The sequence below is a fragment of the Anoplopoma fimbria genome, chromosome 14, assembly GCF_027596085.1.
Source record: "Anoplopoma fimbria isolate UVic2021 breed Golden Eagle Sablefish chromosome 14, Afim_UVic_2022, whole genome shotgun sequence".
NCBI classification, from domain to species: Eukaryota; Metazoa; Chordata; class Actinopteri; order Perciformes; family Anoplopomatidae; genus Anoplopoma; species Anoplopoma fimbria.
The window spans coordinates 20,714,036-20,731,813 of NC_072462.1; the positions used below are offsets into that span (position 1 = coordinate 20,714,036).

Sequence of the window (17,778 nt, forward strand, 5' to 3'; positions counted from 1 at the left end):
AAGGCAAAGCTCTGCTCCTGGAAGGAGCTCAGACTGCAGGTCGAAGGTGGCAGTGAAGCCGGGGTCACTGCCAGCGGCCCTACTGGAGACAGAGTTGAAGGAGTTTCTGGTGATGTGTTATGCTGATTTGGACAGAATTGAACCTGGTTGCACTGATGACAAGCATCAAGAATAAATATAAAGAAATAGCCAATTTTCCCGCCAATGGTGTCGTTTACTTAAGTAGTTCATGTAGAAAGAAGCAAGTTAAAAGTTCCTCATAGTTACTTCAATGCGTGACAATGTAAGTACTGTCATGAATTCAGTGAACTGACTCAGTTAAGTGAATCACACAACAGTATCTACTGCAAACATCAGCTAATATTAGCCACAATGAGCTAATGGTAATGTAAAGCCCAGCAGAACAAATTAAGTGGGGACTGGTTATCATATTCAGCTCAGTTTACATCAGCAGGAGATATTGCTTCATTATAGCTTATCAGAACTGTCCATACTTGTTCAACGGCTCAAATGATAATCAAACTGGTCCACATTTAGCATTCAGCTTCAGTCTCCATGAAAGCCCTTAGGAGGAGCCCCTGACAGCGCCGAGCTACAGCTGTGATCATTCGTGTCTGTTTCTGTTAAGACTCCTGAACACGGGGTGTGATCTTCACACACACACACACACACACACACACACACACACACACACACACACACACACACACACACACACACACACACACACACACACACACACACACACACACACACACACACACACACACACACACACACACACACACACACACACACACACAAAGGAGGTGAGGAACAATAATCAATGCTATGAGTCATCCGGAGTGCTGGGATTAAGGCAGCATTTCCGATGTGCGAAGGCAGAATAGCACCAGGGTGACCAAACATCTGACCAAACCGAGCCTCGCCCACTCTCTGATTCAGATATCTGCATCTCACACTTGGAGTTCTCCAAGTATATTTATCCTGATGAGATTTCAGCAACAGGAGTTAAGGTTTTCAACAGGTTTAGTGACGGTCTAAAGTGGTACTCCAACCATCTATGTGAAAACCATCTATAGATTTGAGAGGTAGCTATAAACAGTTTCTGTACAGAGAACAGCAGCTGTGCTAAGCATGGGTTTCTCTCATTTAAAGTGGATTCCAATATTGACATGTTGTTACAGTGGAAAAATATCTGTTTAAATCTTCATTATCAATCAATAAACATGGGGCTAGAGCCAGCAGACTGTTAGCTCAGCTTAGCACAAAGACTGGAAACAGAAGGGAAAAGCTAGCCTGGATCCGTCTAAAGTTAAAAATCCACAAACAAGGAGCTCTGAAGCTCACTAATTACCATGCCATATCTTGTTAATGTGTTAATGCTTAAAGTGGCTAATGATGCAACAGAGATGGAGCAGGCTACAAAGGGCTGATGAGCTTGCTCCATTGTCACTCATGCACTCAAGCCACAAATACGTGACAAACTTTGAAATATGTTTTACAAAATAGATATTTTTTTCAGAAGGCATTTCTTAACTCCATAACAATTAATTCTCAACTTATTCTTTCTTTCAATAGGGTTACAAAATGTGGGCTAAACCTTTGCATTAAGAGGTGAACAGCAAGAGGTTTAAATGTCATATCTGACCCATTTCCAGCCCACAAAACTTTCCTCTCTACCTCTCAACTGTTACTTTAACTTACTTACCACTCTGGCACTCTCTCTTCCAAATGAAACAGCCACGTAACAATTCATGTAATGAAATAAAATGAAATCACACACTTCAGGATTCTACTCCTCCTGGGAATATGCTCCCATATTAATGGATTGAAAGCGTGGCATTTAAGAATGCTGCACATTTAGCAGGAAAAGCAACAAAAGTAATCTTGGTAAGTCAAGAGGTCAAACACCAAAGAACACAACCTTGCAAATAAATTGAACATTATCCAACAATGCAATCCATCAAGTCATATTTCAGGATGTTCTCTTACTAATGATTACATTTGGAGTGACAAAAAACGGGTTGTCTGTAATAGATTCAGATATTGTCCATGACCCAGGTATGATCTTCCTGTACAAGTTAATATAATGATTGTGACTCAGCTCTGTGGGAGAAAAGTAGAAGATAAACCAGACCTCACCTGACCCGCTGTGTGCTCTTTGATAAGTACGGCCTAAAGAAAATGTCTGGGCAAATGCCACGGTACAGTAACTATGGTAACTGGGCCTGTATTACCAGAGTGTGAGGTGAGCATGTGGAGGTTGGCGTTTTGGAAAACTGACGTCTAGTTGAGATGAAGATTAAAATGAATTAGAAAACTTCAGACCTACCAGAGACATGCACACATTTTTCCTGTTTTATTACTTAAATTAACATAAGATATTAGGGCTGAATTGATTCCTCGGGGCTGCATTGAGGCTTCATTTAACCCGGAAGGAAAGTTATAGCTGTTAACTGTTAGCAGTCGCTAGGCAGCACAGTCCTGCTTGGCTAAATAACAGAGCCAACAGCTAATGTTAAAAGGAGGTTCCATTAAGGTACATTATAATAAATAAATTAAATTATACATATATATATTAAATATTTTTCAAAAAAGAAACAAATACGTTGTCCTTTTGTATATTTACCATTGTTCCTTGATAATCAAAAACATTACTTTTTATCACATTACTTGATTAATCGATGGAATAATGGCAGAATACTCAATAATCGAAAAAATTGCAGCTGCAGCCCTATAAGAGATGAGAACTTACCACTCTCTTTTCCCTGAAGTCGATGCCGACTGTGGTGATGAACTTGGGGTTAAACTTGTTGTCTGTGTATCGGTACAGGAAGGTGGTCTTGCCCACGCCGGAGTCCCCCAGGGCAAGGAGCTTTATAAGGTAGTCATAATCCCCATCAGTCATAGTGATGCCTGCAATAAACCTGTGGAAAACAGACAGAAATGCACGTTAACATACAGAGACCCACGGAGAAACTTCTAGCTCAAGTTAAGTTAGTTATAGGCATTCTGGGTGTGTGAGGTGACGTGAGACAAATAAAAATAGAAGAAAAGACTAAATAAGACACAGAAACAATCACTGACATCAGAGTTTGAGAAGTTAAACAAGCCTGTGAATAGGAAACGTACACAGTGATGGGAAGCAGATGATGTATGCCTGTGTGCGCAAGTTGTTTACCCACTGTTGAATTATGGAAGTGTGGTCACAGGGTCGGCCTATCCAGAACAGGAGGTTACTGTGTGTGTGTCATCATAAAGTGTGGGTGGGAACGAGAGTGTGTCGGGTATCGGAGTGTGGGAAAGCAGTAGAAAGTGTAATGTGCTGTAAAACTTCAGGCTTATTATTTTACAGACCGACAATGTCAGATGTCATCCCAACGATTTGTCAAAGATGCTAAAGAGAAATTGCATCGTAAACTGAGTATGTTATCGATACAGAAAAGGAATCTGGTTTTTATGTGAAATTCTTGAACCAAGTGCACAAGTATCTAGTGTGTTGTAGTCTGGGGTCTGTTTGCCTCATGGCATAAATGTGGTATATTTAGAAAGAGGATCACAAGACTCTAATGCACTCAGCTGAGAGGAAGCACATATAACACTGTGCCTTATTACAGTGAGGACAGTGATTAAACAGCAGCTCAGATCTCCTCACAATGACCTCACTGTAGCTCAGACAGTACAGTGAGAATCAGAGTGACACTATTCACCAACCAGACTGAAGCAAAGATAGTACTACACTGTAATTCACCAGCAATCACTCCTTATAATTTCTAAACACAATTACGTTTGTATAAATAGCAGCCATTTACATTCAGTGTAGCAGTGACTGCTAGAGCGGCTTGTGCACACAGATGTTACATTACATTCTATTTGTCAGGCACATTTGACTTTTTTTCCCTTAAATACACTTAGGAGCCTATTGATGTCCAACCCACTTTACCACCTGAGCTACATATAGCCAACCAAATAGAAAAACAGAGAAAGCGGCCTTCAACAAACATCATTTCCAAAAGCCCTGCCATCACAAGTTAAACACCACCAGCTCCCCAAAAGAGGCATGTCCATAGACATGTTCAGTGGCTGTGGCTACAAGATCAAGAGAGGAACGAGCGGTGTGGACATTTTGTTGTTCAAAAGTTGAAAAAGATGACATTTAACAAAAGAGCAGTGGTGAGTATGAATATGGAAGAACCAAAAATGCTGCTGCAAGGTTTCATTTTCATGGGAGCTGTAGTGTTTAATTTGCTAATATATATTGGCCAATGCTACACCATGTTGGTGTGTCACGACAGGCTGTTGTCATTCACTGTACTTAAACATGGGGAACATCCAATTCAGGTTTAAAACTAATCTACTTAAAAATTAAATTATGTATTCATAAATAAATGCCAGTTTTAACTACATTTCTTGGTTTATGTTTAATTGCAGATTAAAAGAAAGCATACTTTCCAAGGATCGATAGCTCTAACAAATGCATTGCCACGTTGATAACTGACAACAAAAGCAAACATGATCTTCTCTATGTCGGATTAAGGAAGTGAACCCAGTGGCCTCCTGTTAAAAAGAAACGTATCGAAATCTGCGAGGTTTTCAGAAATGGTCCAGAGTAATGTTCAGTATGTGAAGAAAAACACTGATCTTTTAATAAGGTCTAGAAAACAGTCCTTATAACTCAGGTTTCCTTTATTTTGACACTGGCTCCACATGACAATAAACTAAGAGATGTATTTTTTTCTTCTCTTGCTCTCACACATTTAGCATCCATCTGTCCTGGCTTTGATGAAGCCCTCTGAGGGTTTGAGGTTGAAATTGAGACAAGGGGGAAGGGTGGAGGTCATTGATCTGCTGTCACTGGTGGAAAACCTGGGATGTTTGTAGTGTGATCATTCGGTCAGACACGATTCCCTCAGGGTGAAACAGTTATCAGCAGCTCGGTCAGCTGACGACAGAGAACAGTGCGACTCACAGTCACCCTGACAACGAACAATAAAACAGAACAGAATAAAATTGAAGAAAGTAGCAAATAATGTTTGTTTTTTTCTAAGTAGGGATGGACTATTTGATTCTGAATTGAATCAAAAATTCTTAAAATACATTAGATATTTTCATAATTCTTCCACGGGAAACTAGAGACCCTTTACGATGGGATCCCACCAGCACCAACGATTTGCAGGCTGCAAAAAATACAGGCGTCGCTTTCGCGGCTCTTTGAATGCACTAAGTGAGTCATTACACTCATCTTCTATACATTTTTGATCTCCTTAGATCACCTAGCAAGGAGTGTAGATGTACAGTTCTGCATCCACTACAGCATCATAGTGATCTGTTCACTAAATCACTGAAGGCTAATAAGGACGTCTTTTGTCTAAAGGAGGACGTGCACAGCCTAAGCTCAAGCAAAAAATAGCTAAACTTCTTACATCATTGTTGCGTATTGCTGACCTAAATTCCTCTGCTATTAATGGAAATGATGTTCCAGACATACAGTCGAACCAGTCCAGTGGTTTGTGGTTGAGCGGCTCCAGTCAGGGCGTTCTCTGGTCCAGTGTCTCTGGGGGACAACAGTTCCCTCGCTCCCCTCGCTCCCACTCTCCATTCCCCCTACACTCAATTTACCCGAACAATGGAAACCCTATTAGGTTATATTCCCAAGAGTGCGTCTTTGTGTTCTTATATACAGACCCAATATATTCACTAAGGTTTTTATTGAGAAATTCTATCACTTCCTGTCTTTTTATTGTACCCAAATCTGATCATCCTTTAAGTCAAGACAATTTCAACATTTACATTTCAACATTTGCAATCCCAATGGCTCATGATTTCAGTTTTTTTAATTGAATTGGCTCTTTCAATCTTAAACGTCCTACACGTGTACATGGTCATATTCTTGACCGTATTAAACTTGTGGCATTCCAGTCTACATAACCAGATAAATGTCAGTTTAAATTGTTCACCCCGATTGATAATTTTACAACCTGTCCAAAAAGCCATCTCTTTTCTTCAGCCTTTTGATAGTCACCATGAAGACATTTCTGTTGGTTTTTATTAATCTGTTCTCTGTGAAATCTACTATTTTAAATGATATAGCTAATATTTGTAAGTATTTAATGGTGTGTTGTATGTGAATTGTATGTACCTTTGCTGTACTCATTTTATATAATTGTATATCCCCCTTAATCATGTCTGTGCTTTGATTGATCGTAATCATCAATTAAATGATCTCCTCTCTATGTAATGCACTTTGGACCACATTTCTTATTTTTAAATGTGTTCTATAAAATAAATTGACTTAAACATGTTTAGAATTTTTAGATTGTGCCAAAAAATATATATTTTTTGTGCCAAGCAGCTTTCTTTACATTTTCAAAAGAATGCTTGAGGTTTATTCAGAATCAACCGCAAGTACATTTTGGCCTCACGTTACTTCTGCAAATTTGACCACCAGAATGCTTTTGCAGTTCTTGTTAGTTCTAAGCCAACACCAGCTAGGGACTAACGCACCAGCATACACTGCAAAGACCTGTCTACACTAATTTGCCCAGGGGCAAACAGAATATTAACAGAAATATATACTGACTTAATATACACACAGTTGCCAATTTATTAGGTAAACCTTGCTAAAACTAAAGTATCCTTATACAGCAGCTCACCAAGGAATCCAAATCATTATTTTTTTGTGTGTTATTAAAGTCCTTGATTTAACTGTATGGACATTTTGGACGCTTTGCTTATTGCTGCTAAACTGCATTGCCTTTAGTGTTTCTAATAGTAACCTACCACAATTTGATTTATTGAAGGGTTGTTAAATTAGACTGCATTATCTTCAGCTAGGTGTAGCTAATAAAGTGGTAACTGAACGTATATCTAATAACAAAATGTATACCAACTAATAGATATATTAGTTCACAGCTTTGCTACCATCAGGTTGTGGAGGAAAGGTTTTCCCTGGAGTCTGCTAAACCTTGTGTCTCAATAACAAGCAAAACCAAAAGCATAAAACACAGAGACATTAAAAATGTATAAGCTGTCACACACACACACACAATAGGAGAGAGAGAGAAACAAACAGAAAACAGGAGAAACAAATAGAAAGAAAGGAGTCTACAACAGTCCAGTCCTGCTGCATAGAGAAGAGATGATTTTGTTTGGGTAAACCTCAGTAGCATCACTATCAGAACATCTATCAGGAAGTCGTGTTATGCTCTTCCTCCTCTGTTATCTTTTACATGCGAGATAAAAAATCAAATGTCACAGCTTTCAGTCAGATTGATTCACAAACAGTCTGCAACTTCTTAAACTAATAGAGTTGTATAGTTATGGGTTATCTAATTAAGGCCTGTGTTGTGTTGTAAAATGTATATGAATGTGTCTCCGGTTATATGAACACATTGAGACATATTCTACATGTACTGTATGTCTACTTTGCAAAACAGATATCTTTTGGTCAGATATCTTTTATCAAAAATAAACTACACTCTACGTTTACATCTGAAGCATTATAAATTAAACAGCATCTTCCTCCATATTTACACCTTAATGATGTCACTAACTGAACTTTGAGCTTTAGCACACTGGCTGAGGGCTCAACAGAATAATGACTTACTGTTCTGGAAAAACTAGTCCTCTGACATGTTTGTCTTGCACTCTTACATGACAGAAAGACAAATAGACTGTATTTTCTACAAAATGCACAAGCAAACAAGACTAAGAGTCAACAGAACCGCTCGCTTGGTGTACTTGGGCATGCTAACATGATCACAGTGACAAGGTATATTATGTCACCTGTCCTGGCTCCCCATCACATGGAAAACATACAAAATGATTATGTGAGTCATTTCCAAATATAGCGCATTACTTGTGTATGAGAACAGTAGAGATGCACCAATCAATCAATCTGATCTGCCATAACCAGTGACTGGCCGATCTATCCCATAATTTTTTTTGCCGGTCACATTCACACACATAGACTAGATGATAGTTTTACACTGGCACACAGCAGCACAGACAGTAAAATATCAGCGGCACACACACACAACATGTTGTCGGTGTTTGGTTTCAGTCAAAATTAGTGTTGGGCAAAAGCAAATTACAATGTTATGATGCGAGTTATATTTCAAATGTAATCCTGTAAAAACTATTTTGTTGTGTGTTTTCACAGCAATATTACATTTTAGAGAGGGAATTATGACCTGTTTAACTTCCTAACACTAGCTTTAAGCAGCTTATGATACATCATTAAAGCTAGCAATGCCAAGATTGTTTTCATCAAAGCAAACATTTGAATAAAAAGATATACAATAATGTATTCTTTTTACATTTGTGTGTGTTTTATGCAAATAACCCCTTTAGATGAAAATAGCAAAGTAAATGATAACTTTTAGTTTCGGGATGGTTGAAATGATATTTCAGGACAGTGGTGAAAGACGTTAGTTTGGATCCCTGCTGTCAATTATAGCTGGAATTGGCAAAAAATTTGAATCAGCAGATCAAACTTTTAAAAAGTTTGATATCAGAATCAGCCAGGAAAGTTGGTGTATCTATAGAGAACACCCTGACTAAACATGTGATTACCTGTTGACAATATTACTATAATTGTTTGCTTTTATACAAAACAAGAAATGAATAGAAGTTAATAGATACAGGTTTTTTTAGTTGTAGATATTCTTTAAACATGATTAATTTTCTTGAATTCACCCGACAGACCCTGAGTGTTATTTCCCCTGCTGTGCTGCTCAAAACACACTGCATTAAATATGAAAAACGGGGCAAGAAGAAAAACGTGCAGATTGTGAGGGGGTTAACAGCATGTTTGCAGCTATGATGTACAAATATTACTCCTATACAAGATGGTAATTCAAACCTTTTGACTTTAGCATTCATTGTTTTAAATGTGTACTACCCTTTACTAATGACATTAAGTTTACTCATCATAGGCAAAAGTACAGACCACAACAAAGCCTTTTTAATTTTATCTAAATCGTGGCTTCATTGCAATGTAAATCCAAATATTGTTTTCACCAATTTAGCCTAGCGTACTAGCATGTTAACATTAATGCATTGTTACTGCTCATATCCCATCAGTCTTTTATTTCCCCAACTCTGACAAGCACTATGTGCTTTTTGCATAGAACATTACTATTACTATAATTATCATAAATGAACAGTAATCTGTCTCTAAATAATTCAGTCTTGGAAATAGTAAGAGGGAAGGAGGAAGGCAGATGAATATTCATTGCTTCTTCATGAAATCGTTTTGTAGTTCATTATACTAGAAAGAGAAAAAACAAAACAACAGCATATATCTACCTCAATAACTTCTCTTCCTCATTATCTACAAATTACTAGTGATGAGAAAAGAGGGTGTTGTGTCTTTGGGGTTCATTAGATCTTTATACATAACACAACCTTGATCCTTTAATTCAATCAATAAATAATTAATATCAGTGTAATATGGTTTTATCCAAATCCAAGTTAGATTTTCAAATGAAATGTATTCTCATTAGACCAGATGGCTCTGTTGTAGAGTGCACAACGACATGTTAGGCAAACAGATTTTGGAGGATTTTGAGGTGAGTCCACCAACAAGACATCAGATAAAAGGTTTCAAAATGATCAGTAAATGTCTTACTGGTGGGTTTTTGAAACTGTTGGCACTTGTTTGTACAGTGAAAGGCTCCAGAAAAAGATATAGATGGATATTTTTAAAGATTTTCATTGTACTATTGAAAGCAGCAGGGGAGAGATGGCAGCATTAATTATTGATTGACAGGATACATCTGTCACTTCCCTCTGAAAATGCTAATCTTGGTTTAAGGTATTTCCTAAACGAAGATTTAAATAGTTTTAATCGGGGTGGAAATACAGGGAGCTCAGCTCCCCGGAGAGCCTGATTTGAGAACGATTTAGGAGGAGCTTGTCATAGTGTAATTTTTGGTAAAACTTTTTCCATATACGTTCATATTTTCCCTTATATTTAGGTTCCGGAAATAAATGATTATAAAGCACTGAAGGGCGTGTTTATTCCTACATAAACATGCCCTTCAGTGCTTAATAATTTTATATATTATAATTGAATTGCGGACTATACCACTAGCAATGCAGAATACACATTAAGAGGTATTTGCGAAATGTAAAAACGCTGAATATATATTGCAGATAAAAAGGTGTTTGAAATAATGAAAAACTCAAAGATTATAACTTCAACATAAGAAGTCAAAAGCATTAAGGTTGCTTGTATTTCAGATTCATCCTCCCAATCTGTGGTTTAAAAACTTTTGTTTCCCAAGAATCTAATATATATTAAAAGGTCAGCTGACATTTGTCAGAGACCTTTATGTCTGACCGTGGTATCTGAATCATCTTAAACGGATTTGTTTTTCATCTATTCCAACGGATTCTGCTGGGGGCCTTTGCTGTCGTAAACCAATCTATTCTCCGGAGTCAACGATCAATAACCGCTAACATGGATGAGGATTGACCGTTGATTATCCAATTTGTCCCGACATCCTCCAGGTTCACCTCTTAGATTGTTCGAAAACCTTTCAGACGCATTTAGTAAAGCGATGAGGCAAATTCGAGAAGGCGCAGCAGAAACATCACTGAAGTGGACCCAAACAGCAGCTGGGTGGCATGCTGTTTACAAAAACCTCAATTACTACCATTACCTCTAGCTATTCCTATGGCGTACTGAATAAGCAGTCCGCATGTGCAAACAGATGGATGCTTTCATCCAACCAGTCTCTGGTTTTAAAGAGGAACCAAATAGTCAGACTACATTCAGGAGACGAGTGGCTTTTGACTCAAAACCAGATCAGATATGACACACTTGACTCAGGTGTAAGGTATCTATCTATTTATCCACCTTTGAGTCCCATCAGGACTTCCTTAATCCCTCCTTAATCACACAACAGGAGGTGGGCTTACATCTGCATAGACAGCACACACAGCTGGATCTGATAGGGCATGAGGAGGTCAAGTAACAAGGGCTTATATTTCAGGTCTATAGCAAGGCACTAACACTGGCAGGCTGGTGGTTCAAATCTGGAGTTTTTGAGTTCAATGGGATATAATGACAAAGTGGCAGAACTTAGGTTTGTTTTTTCATCCAACCCACACTAAGATCCGGAGAAAACTATCCCAACACCACAGCCCAGATTTACATGAAATGTCTTCGAGAATATTCTTGATCTCCAGCGGATGAATCCTAAATATTTTCATGACCCCCTGACCTTTATATCTATGCTATCATGTATCAAAATACTTCTACAGCCTACGGCTATGCTAGCAGCTCAGTGAGGCTGTACTCATACAGTTAAAGTGTGTAGCTTCACTCCTAACAACTACACATAAGGACCAGTGACTGAACAGATTGTGTTTACAGTACTGCAGTAAAAAACCTGTGACATTTCCATCTTAACCAATATGTACTGCTGGTCTCTGTCTGTGGTTGATTTAACACAGCAGTGATCCAGCTCACAACAGGTCATGAAAGCTTTTCCATTTTTTCAGTCTGGTACTTCTCTGCCGCCGCACAGGAAGTGATGGCTTTTACTATTTAAAGGTTTCTTTGCAATACAACAGAATTATTAAGAATTATTATGTAGTCATCATGCACAGTGATAGTGCCACCTACAGAACCCCAATCCGCACAACAGAAAATGCAAAAAAAAAAGACGTCACTGTTCTCTTTGTTTTGAAGTGATTTTGGGGAAATGCAATTGAACCAGCTTCAATGCCAAAAATGGAGACCGAAAACACAAGAGGCACTAACAAGTCAGTTTACAAGAAGATGAAAATGTCATCATATAAAGTTCTTTCTGTCCTTACAGAAAAAATAAATAACATTTCAAGTGCAGAAACTAAATTTGACTAAATCCAGTCAATCAGAGCAGAACACTGTTACTGTGGAATTCAAACTAATTTGGAGGGTTTGGCAGCAACCTGCAGGTCTTATGAATCCAATAGTCCTGATGTGTTTAGTTTAACCTATTTATATTTTACAGACCATCCACTTGTACACAACAAACTGATGAAAAACACAAAAACTATGGGCAGCAAGTGTGGGGAGAGCTGTATAAGGAAGGTTTGGAAAATTTCATTTTTCAACAAGTCTAAGAGTGCATCGTGGCTGTTATACCATGAAGATTTAACATAAAAAATATAAAGATAGAGATCCTGTGTTTAAATTCTCACTACTTCAACCGACATGACACGGTCGGCGAGATAGTTTTACCAGAGAAAATGAACTGCTTTATTGGTCTTATTGAACTACAAATAAGCCAATTCTATTTGTGGTCGGAAAGCGACGTTAGATAAACCATCTTTTGCTGTATAAATACAAAAGAGTGAGGAGGGAGAATTGATTAACTAAGGCTAGCAAATCCAGGTATTTTGCCAACCTAGAACCAGATCCAAAATGGAATTAGCTTTCAGACTGTAACCGGTAGGCAATTTGTTAATTTATACCAGGGGAGACGGATCCTGTTCACTTTTCAGAGGAAAAGTCGCAGTATGCAAGTATAACCTATGATGAAAGAAGCAGTTTTAATATTAACTTTAATGCTATCACAGGTGAAACCTAAAACAATTGTTAATTTCCACTTGGCTTCCCTAGTAAGTTATAATAATTAGCCAGTGTACACAACACCAGGGTCTTGAGACTGGCACGCCTTAATAGAAAGCCATCTTTACAATATTAGTTACACTTGTGTGTCGAGTCTACTCCATTTCTACTTTTTCCATCTATCAATCATTCTCCACTCTTTTCAGTTGCGTTCTAGACAACACTATTCTACAGTATGTGATTTTTCACTGCGGTTTTCCACTCAGCTGTATTCTCCTTTTCTTAGATTCTACTCTCTTTTATTGCTTATTGAGTTGGAGGTCATGTGGTCAGCCAGCTGACTGAATTTGTGGTCGCCACAGGACAGTAAAACACAGTATCAGGTGGGCGCCCACTCTGCTCTCCAGTGTCTCCTGGTTCCAAAAGCAAGCAAAAAATGATTCAGCACAATCATCAACTAGCGTTAACACTTCTGAAGGTATAGTGATTGTCTACACATGCTGCTTTTGCTTTTGAATGTTTGTAACAGTGAATAAAGACCTACCCTGCCTCCAAAAAAATATAAATTTTGGTCAAATTAAGCTTCTTTCCTTCAAAAACTCTGCCTTGAAATGCTCTCTTCACAGGTCTTTATATATATATTCTGCGCATCATCTTCCATCTCGTCATCGACACTAAATGATTAGTGAGTTCAGGATTTCAAATAAACTGTTGAAAACATTAATCTTCAGTTTACCGTAAGTCTTTAGCAAATAAAAATAGCACCAACAATATGAAATAAAATGTCCTTGTTTTAGCCAAAGATTAAAATTAATTAACAATTAAACAAAAAAAAAAACAATATCAAGTATTTAGTAAAGATTACATTTCACAATAATGTAGTCAGTTGCTACCATCAAATTATAAATAATATCCCTTTTAATTTCCATAAAATAGAATCAGTGACAGTTCTGCTGCATACGTAATGCTGGTGATGTTGATGTAGCGCTCTGTGGCCACTCGTTTTACTATACTATACTTACTACCCACAGGAAATGGTTTTCTAAACCACACCGTCTAAAACATCAGTGAAAACCCATTTACAGGCAAACAGAACCACAAACAAGACATGGTCACCGTGTGAATACTGAAAATGTAAAGAAGTGTAACTTATTAATTTACTTCTTCATGAAGAAAACAATGCAGACCAAACTTCTCGATTGTTGATTTTAGCGCTGACTAAAATCAGTTTTTACATCCCTTTAGTGTCAGTGTAGTCCAGCTGCTGCCTACATTTATGGTTTTTTAATGAACTTCCTGTTACTATGATTGGGCAACTGCTGCATGTTTGTTTCTATATTTTGTTATGTCCGTGGTGCTTTCGCCGGTCAGTGCTGAGTTAAGATTTTGTGTGAAATTAATGAAAAAAATCCACTATACAATGTCTTTTTCATGAACAAACACGTCTCTGTTTTCCACTATGAATAGACAGAAGTGAGCTATACACTACCAATATGTCACATGTCTGACTTGTTAAACACAGATGAAGAGAGGAGGGGGGTAGTGATTTGCCTTTTTATTATTATTAATAATCTTATTGAAGTAAACAAAAAAAAAAATGCTGGTCTTTTCTAAGTGGTATTTCCCAGAATATTAGTAAAGCTGGTGTTTGAGGTAAGAAGATAAGTAAAGTAGAATGAATAAACATGGCATTTTTAAGGCCTAAATTAACATTAAAAATGTTTATTTTAGTGCCACAGTCTGTACAAGAGCAAAATATCAATATTATTATGTTTCAGTGTTTTATTACAACGGGGTGTTTCTTATACTGGAAACAAACACACATATCACATTATTTTCAAAATGGCTTCTGTATTTTTACCATTTTGTATGCATGCCTTAGTCAAACATTTACCTCAGAATCTCTTCTGCTATAAATCATAAAAAAGGAAACTGATACGAGAGCATGAGAGCGATACATTTAACAGCACACGTCAATTCAACATTAACACTTTCCGTCACATCCAGTGAACCTGCAGCTAATTACTGTTTTCTAACATCTTACAAACTTAAATCTTACATTATTTCCTCTCTGTAGTTAAACCTGTTTTAAGAGAATACTGTTTCAATGAAGCAAGTGGGCTGTTTCTTATTTTTATTTTATTTTATTGGTTTTACACTCATGAGCAAGTCTGCTTTATGTTTTTTTCTTTTCAAATGAGCTTTAAGTAAGTTAAAAGTGCTAAAAATGGAAAGATATAGTGTAGGAATGTCTACCTGAGCAGAGGATGAAGTCACTCATCCTCTGTGTGTGTTCTTATCAGAGCTTCTCCTTGCTTTGTTGACAAGCCTCGCATGCTTTTAGTGAATGTGAGCTTGCCCAACTGGCCGCCACTTTGATATGCGCCAACGCATCTGCGCCATCCTGAATGACAGCATAGTGGCGGAAGCGTAGCACTCACGTTTGGGTTCCCCCTCAGGTTAATACTGTCAGCTCCGTCAGCACTGTTGCCATAGTTTGCACTGTTAGCAGCATCAGCTAACAAGCCCATCGGGTCCAACTGAAAACGTAGATCCTTCAAAATGGCAGCTAATTATTTGAATTTATATTAAAAAGGGCTCAGCCAATGTCTGAAACAGCTGGGCATTGTTGTATTCAGAACTGGGGTAAATTGTTATTTTGATGGGGACTCTTTTCAGTGTTGGTTTAATACACATTTGGTGAGTATTTATGGCAGAAGGATGTTGCTTTTTGTATTGACTCAAAATAATCACTGATTGAGGGAAAGTATTTAAACAATAGAAGCTTATTGCACAGGAAAATAAGTTAATCAGGGTTATGCTTTCGTTTAAGTATCTTTATTTTCAATTTTTTATTGATTGATTTATTTTAAGGAAATAAGCTTATTTTAACAATATTATAAAATGTGCTCTGTAACAAGGGATTTGTAAAGGTATCATTTTGGCTGCCTGTTAAAATAAATAAAAAGGCTGACTTTCTTTTTTTTTTTTTTTTTTAATCTATGCTATTAATGATAAATGATTCAATAAATATTTGGTAAAACTCCTCCTCGTTTCAGATTACACAAAACAACTTTTCTTAAATTGATAGATAACAGCAACTAGAAGTCAAACTGGTTTTCTGAACACGAAGTGGTTCAAAACAAGTTTCAGTAGAAAACAACAGCTGTTGTTGATGCTTTCCTAAAGCACACAACCACTATCATGAGACTGAGCATGAGAGAAAATTCATGACCAGAGTCCAGATAACAAGCGGCCTGGTTGATGCAGTTGAGTGAAACAAGATGGAAACGGTTATCAGCTTGTAGAAAAGAGTGTGGTCACATTCCATAGCTACAGATGCACAAAAGTTTATTTCCCTGTTAAAAACTATTTTTTTGATTTTGACTCTACATCTGCACACAAACTCTCTCCCATATCGCCCTGCAGCTCATCCCATGCTTCCTCAAGTCAGCAAACACCTCCGACATGTACTCAACAAACTGGCCAAACAAACATCCTGCTGAGCACCTGAGCTCCTTACCTCTCAGTGGCTCCTTAGATGATTCCACAGTGTAAGATCCTGAGGGAGATATGAGCCGTCCAGAGCAGCTGACCAGCAGCCCTGCATCTACACCCACCGACCGACTGACCAACTGACTTAATGACCAAATGGCTGACTGACTGACTGAGGGAAAGACTGACCGACTGACTGACTGAGAGGCTGGATCACTGGGTCGCTGGATCACTGGAGGACAGGATGACTGGAGGACTGACTACAATTCAGCTGAAGGCAGCAGAGCAGAGAGCAGAGAGCCACTCCCCTCACCCATCAGCTGACTTGCTGCCTGGCTGGAGGGATGGAGGGATGGATGGATGACTAGTCTAATGGCTCTGCCTTGCTGACTATCTTTGTGGTTAACCTGACTTACTAAATAACTGAATGAAAGACTGACCAGGAAACTGACCAAGACACTGACCAACTGTCAGTACAAAGAATTTACTGAATAAATGACTAACCATACATGATAAACTGCCCAACGGATCTAATGGTTGTCTGACCATCTAACTAACCAACTAACTAACTGATTGGCTACCCAAGTTTACACCTGAATGACCGACTAAATTATTAACTGACTAATTGACAAACCATCTGACTAATTAATTAAATGACAATTACTGATTGACATGTTAAATAACAGAAAAATTAAAAAACTTCCTGACTGAATTAACAAAAATACTACTATTGCCAACTAACCAACTAACAGACCATCTAGTTAAACAACTGAATGACCGACTAAATGATTAACTTCCTGACTGACCAATGTACCAACCATCTAGCATAACCGACTAATTGATTATCTGACTATCCAAATAATTTGTTGACCAACTAACTAAGTAGACGACTGACTGACTGACTGACTGACTGACTGACTGCTTGTTTGCTGACTTTTACTGACTGATAAACCAGTTAGGTCTGTCTCTATAAATAACTGATTTCCTGACTACAAATTTCAACCAGTAGCTGACTGGTTGCCTTACCAGCTGAACGGTTGGCTCACTGGTAAACTGACTGACTGGTTAGTTGCCTACTGAGGTCCAGAAGCAGTTTTGAGGTTTCTCTTTTTTTGCTACTCCCTCTTCCATCTCTGCTACATTCTGCTTCTCTCTGTCTCTCCCTCTCTGATCCTCTGTGTAATGAAAGGGTGGGGCTGAGCTACAGTAAGCTAGCTCTGGACACACACTACAGTAAGCTAGCTCTGGACACACACACACACACACACACACACACACACACACACACACACACACACACACACACACACACACACACACACACACACACACACACACACACACACACACACACACACACACACACACACACACACACACACACACACACACACACACACACACACACACACACTCTTATCAGGTTCAGTAGTAAGTGCAGAGCAGCCTCAGGTCATGCTGGTGGAGGAAATTGTGTATGCGCGTATGTGTGTGCATGTGTGTGTGTTGAGTTAGCAGTAGTAAAACAGAAAGTAGTTAAAAAAAATTAATTAATTAAATAAATTCTTAAGCAGCGGAAATTCATCATCAGTCCTCCAAAGCCAAAACAAAACTAAGTCGTCTACATGTAATAAAAATATTTCCATATTTAGAATGGATGGTGAATACACTCAAATAAATATTAGTTTTTAATTGGAGCATGAGGGCGGAGCTGC

The 17,778-nt window shown here is 38.1% G+C and overlaps 1 protein-coding gene across 2 annotated transcripts in view; it reads right to left on the reverse strand.

Annotated features, from left to right (window-relative positions):
• LOC129102541 (ras-related protein Rab-27B-like) overlaps positions 1-17,778 on the reverse strand; it is a 46,753-nt gene that overhangs the window by 7,685 nt on the left and 21,290 nt on the right. For both annotated transcript variants that reach the window (XM_054612733.1, XM_054612734.1), the window contains exon 2: positions 2,759-2,930. In XM_054612733.1, coding sequence (XP_054468708.1) covers positions 2,759-2,911 — 153 coding nt within the window. In that variant the 5' untranslated portion in view covers positions 2,912-2,930. The remainder of the gene's footprint in view (positions 1-2,758; positions 2,931-17,778) is intronic.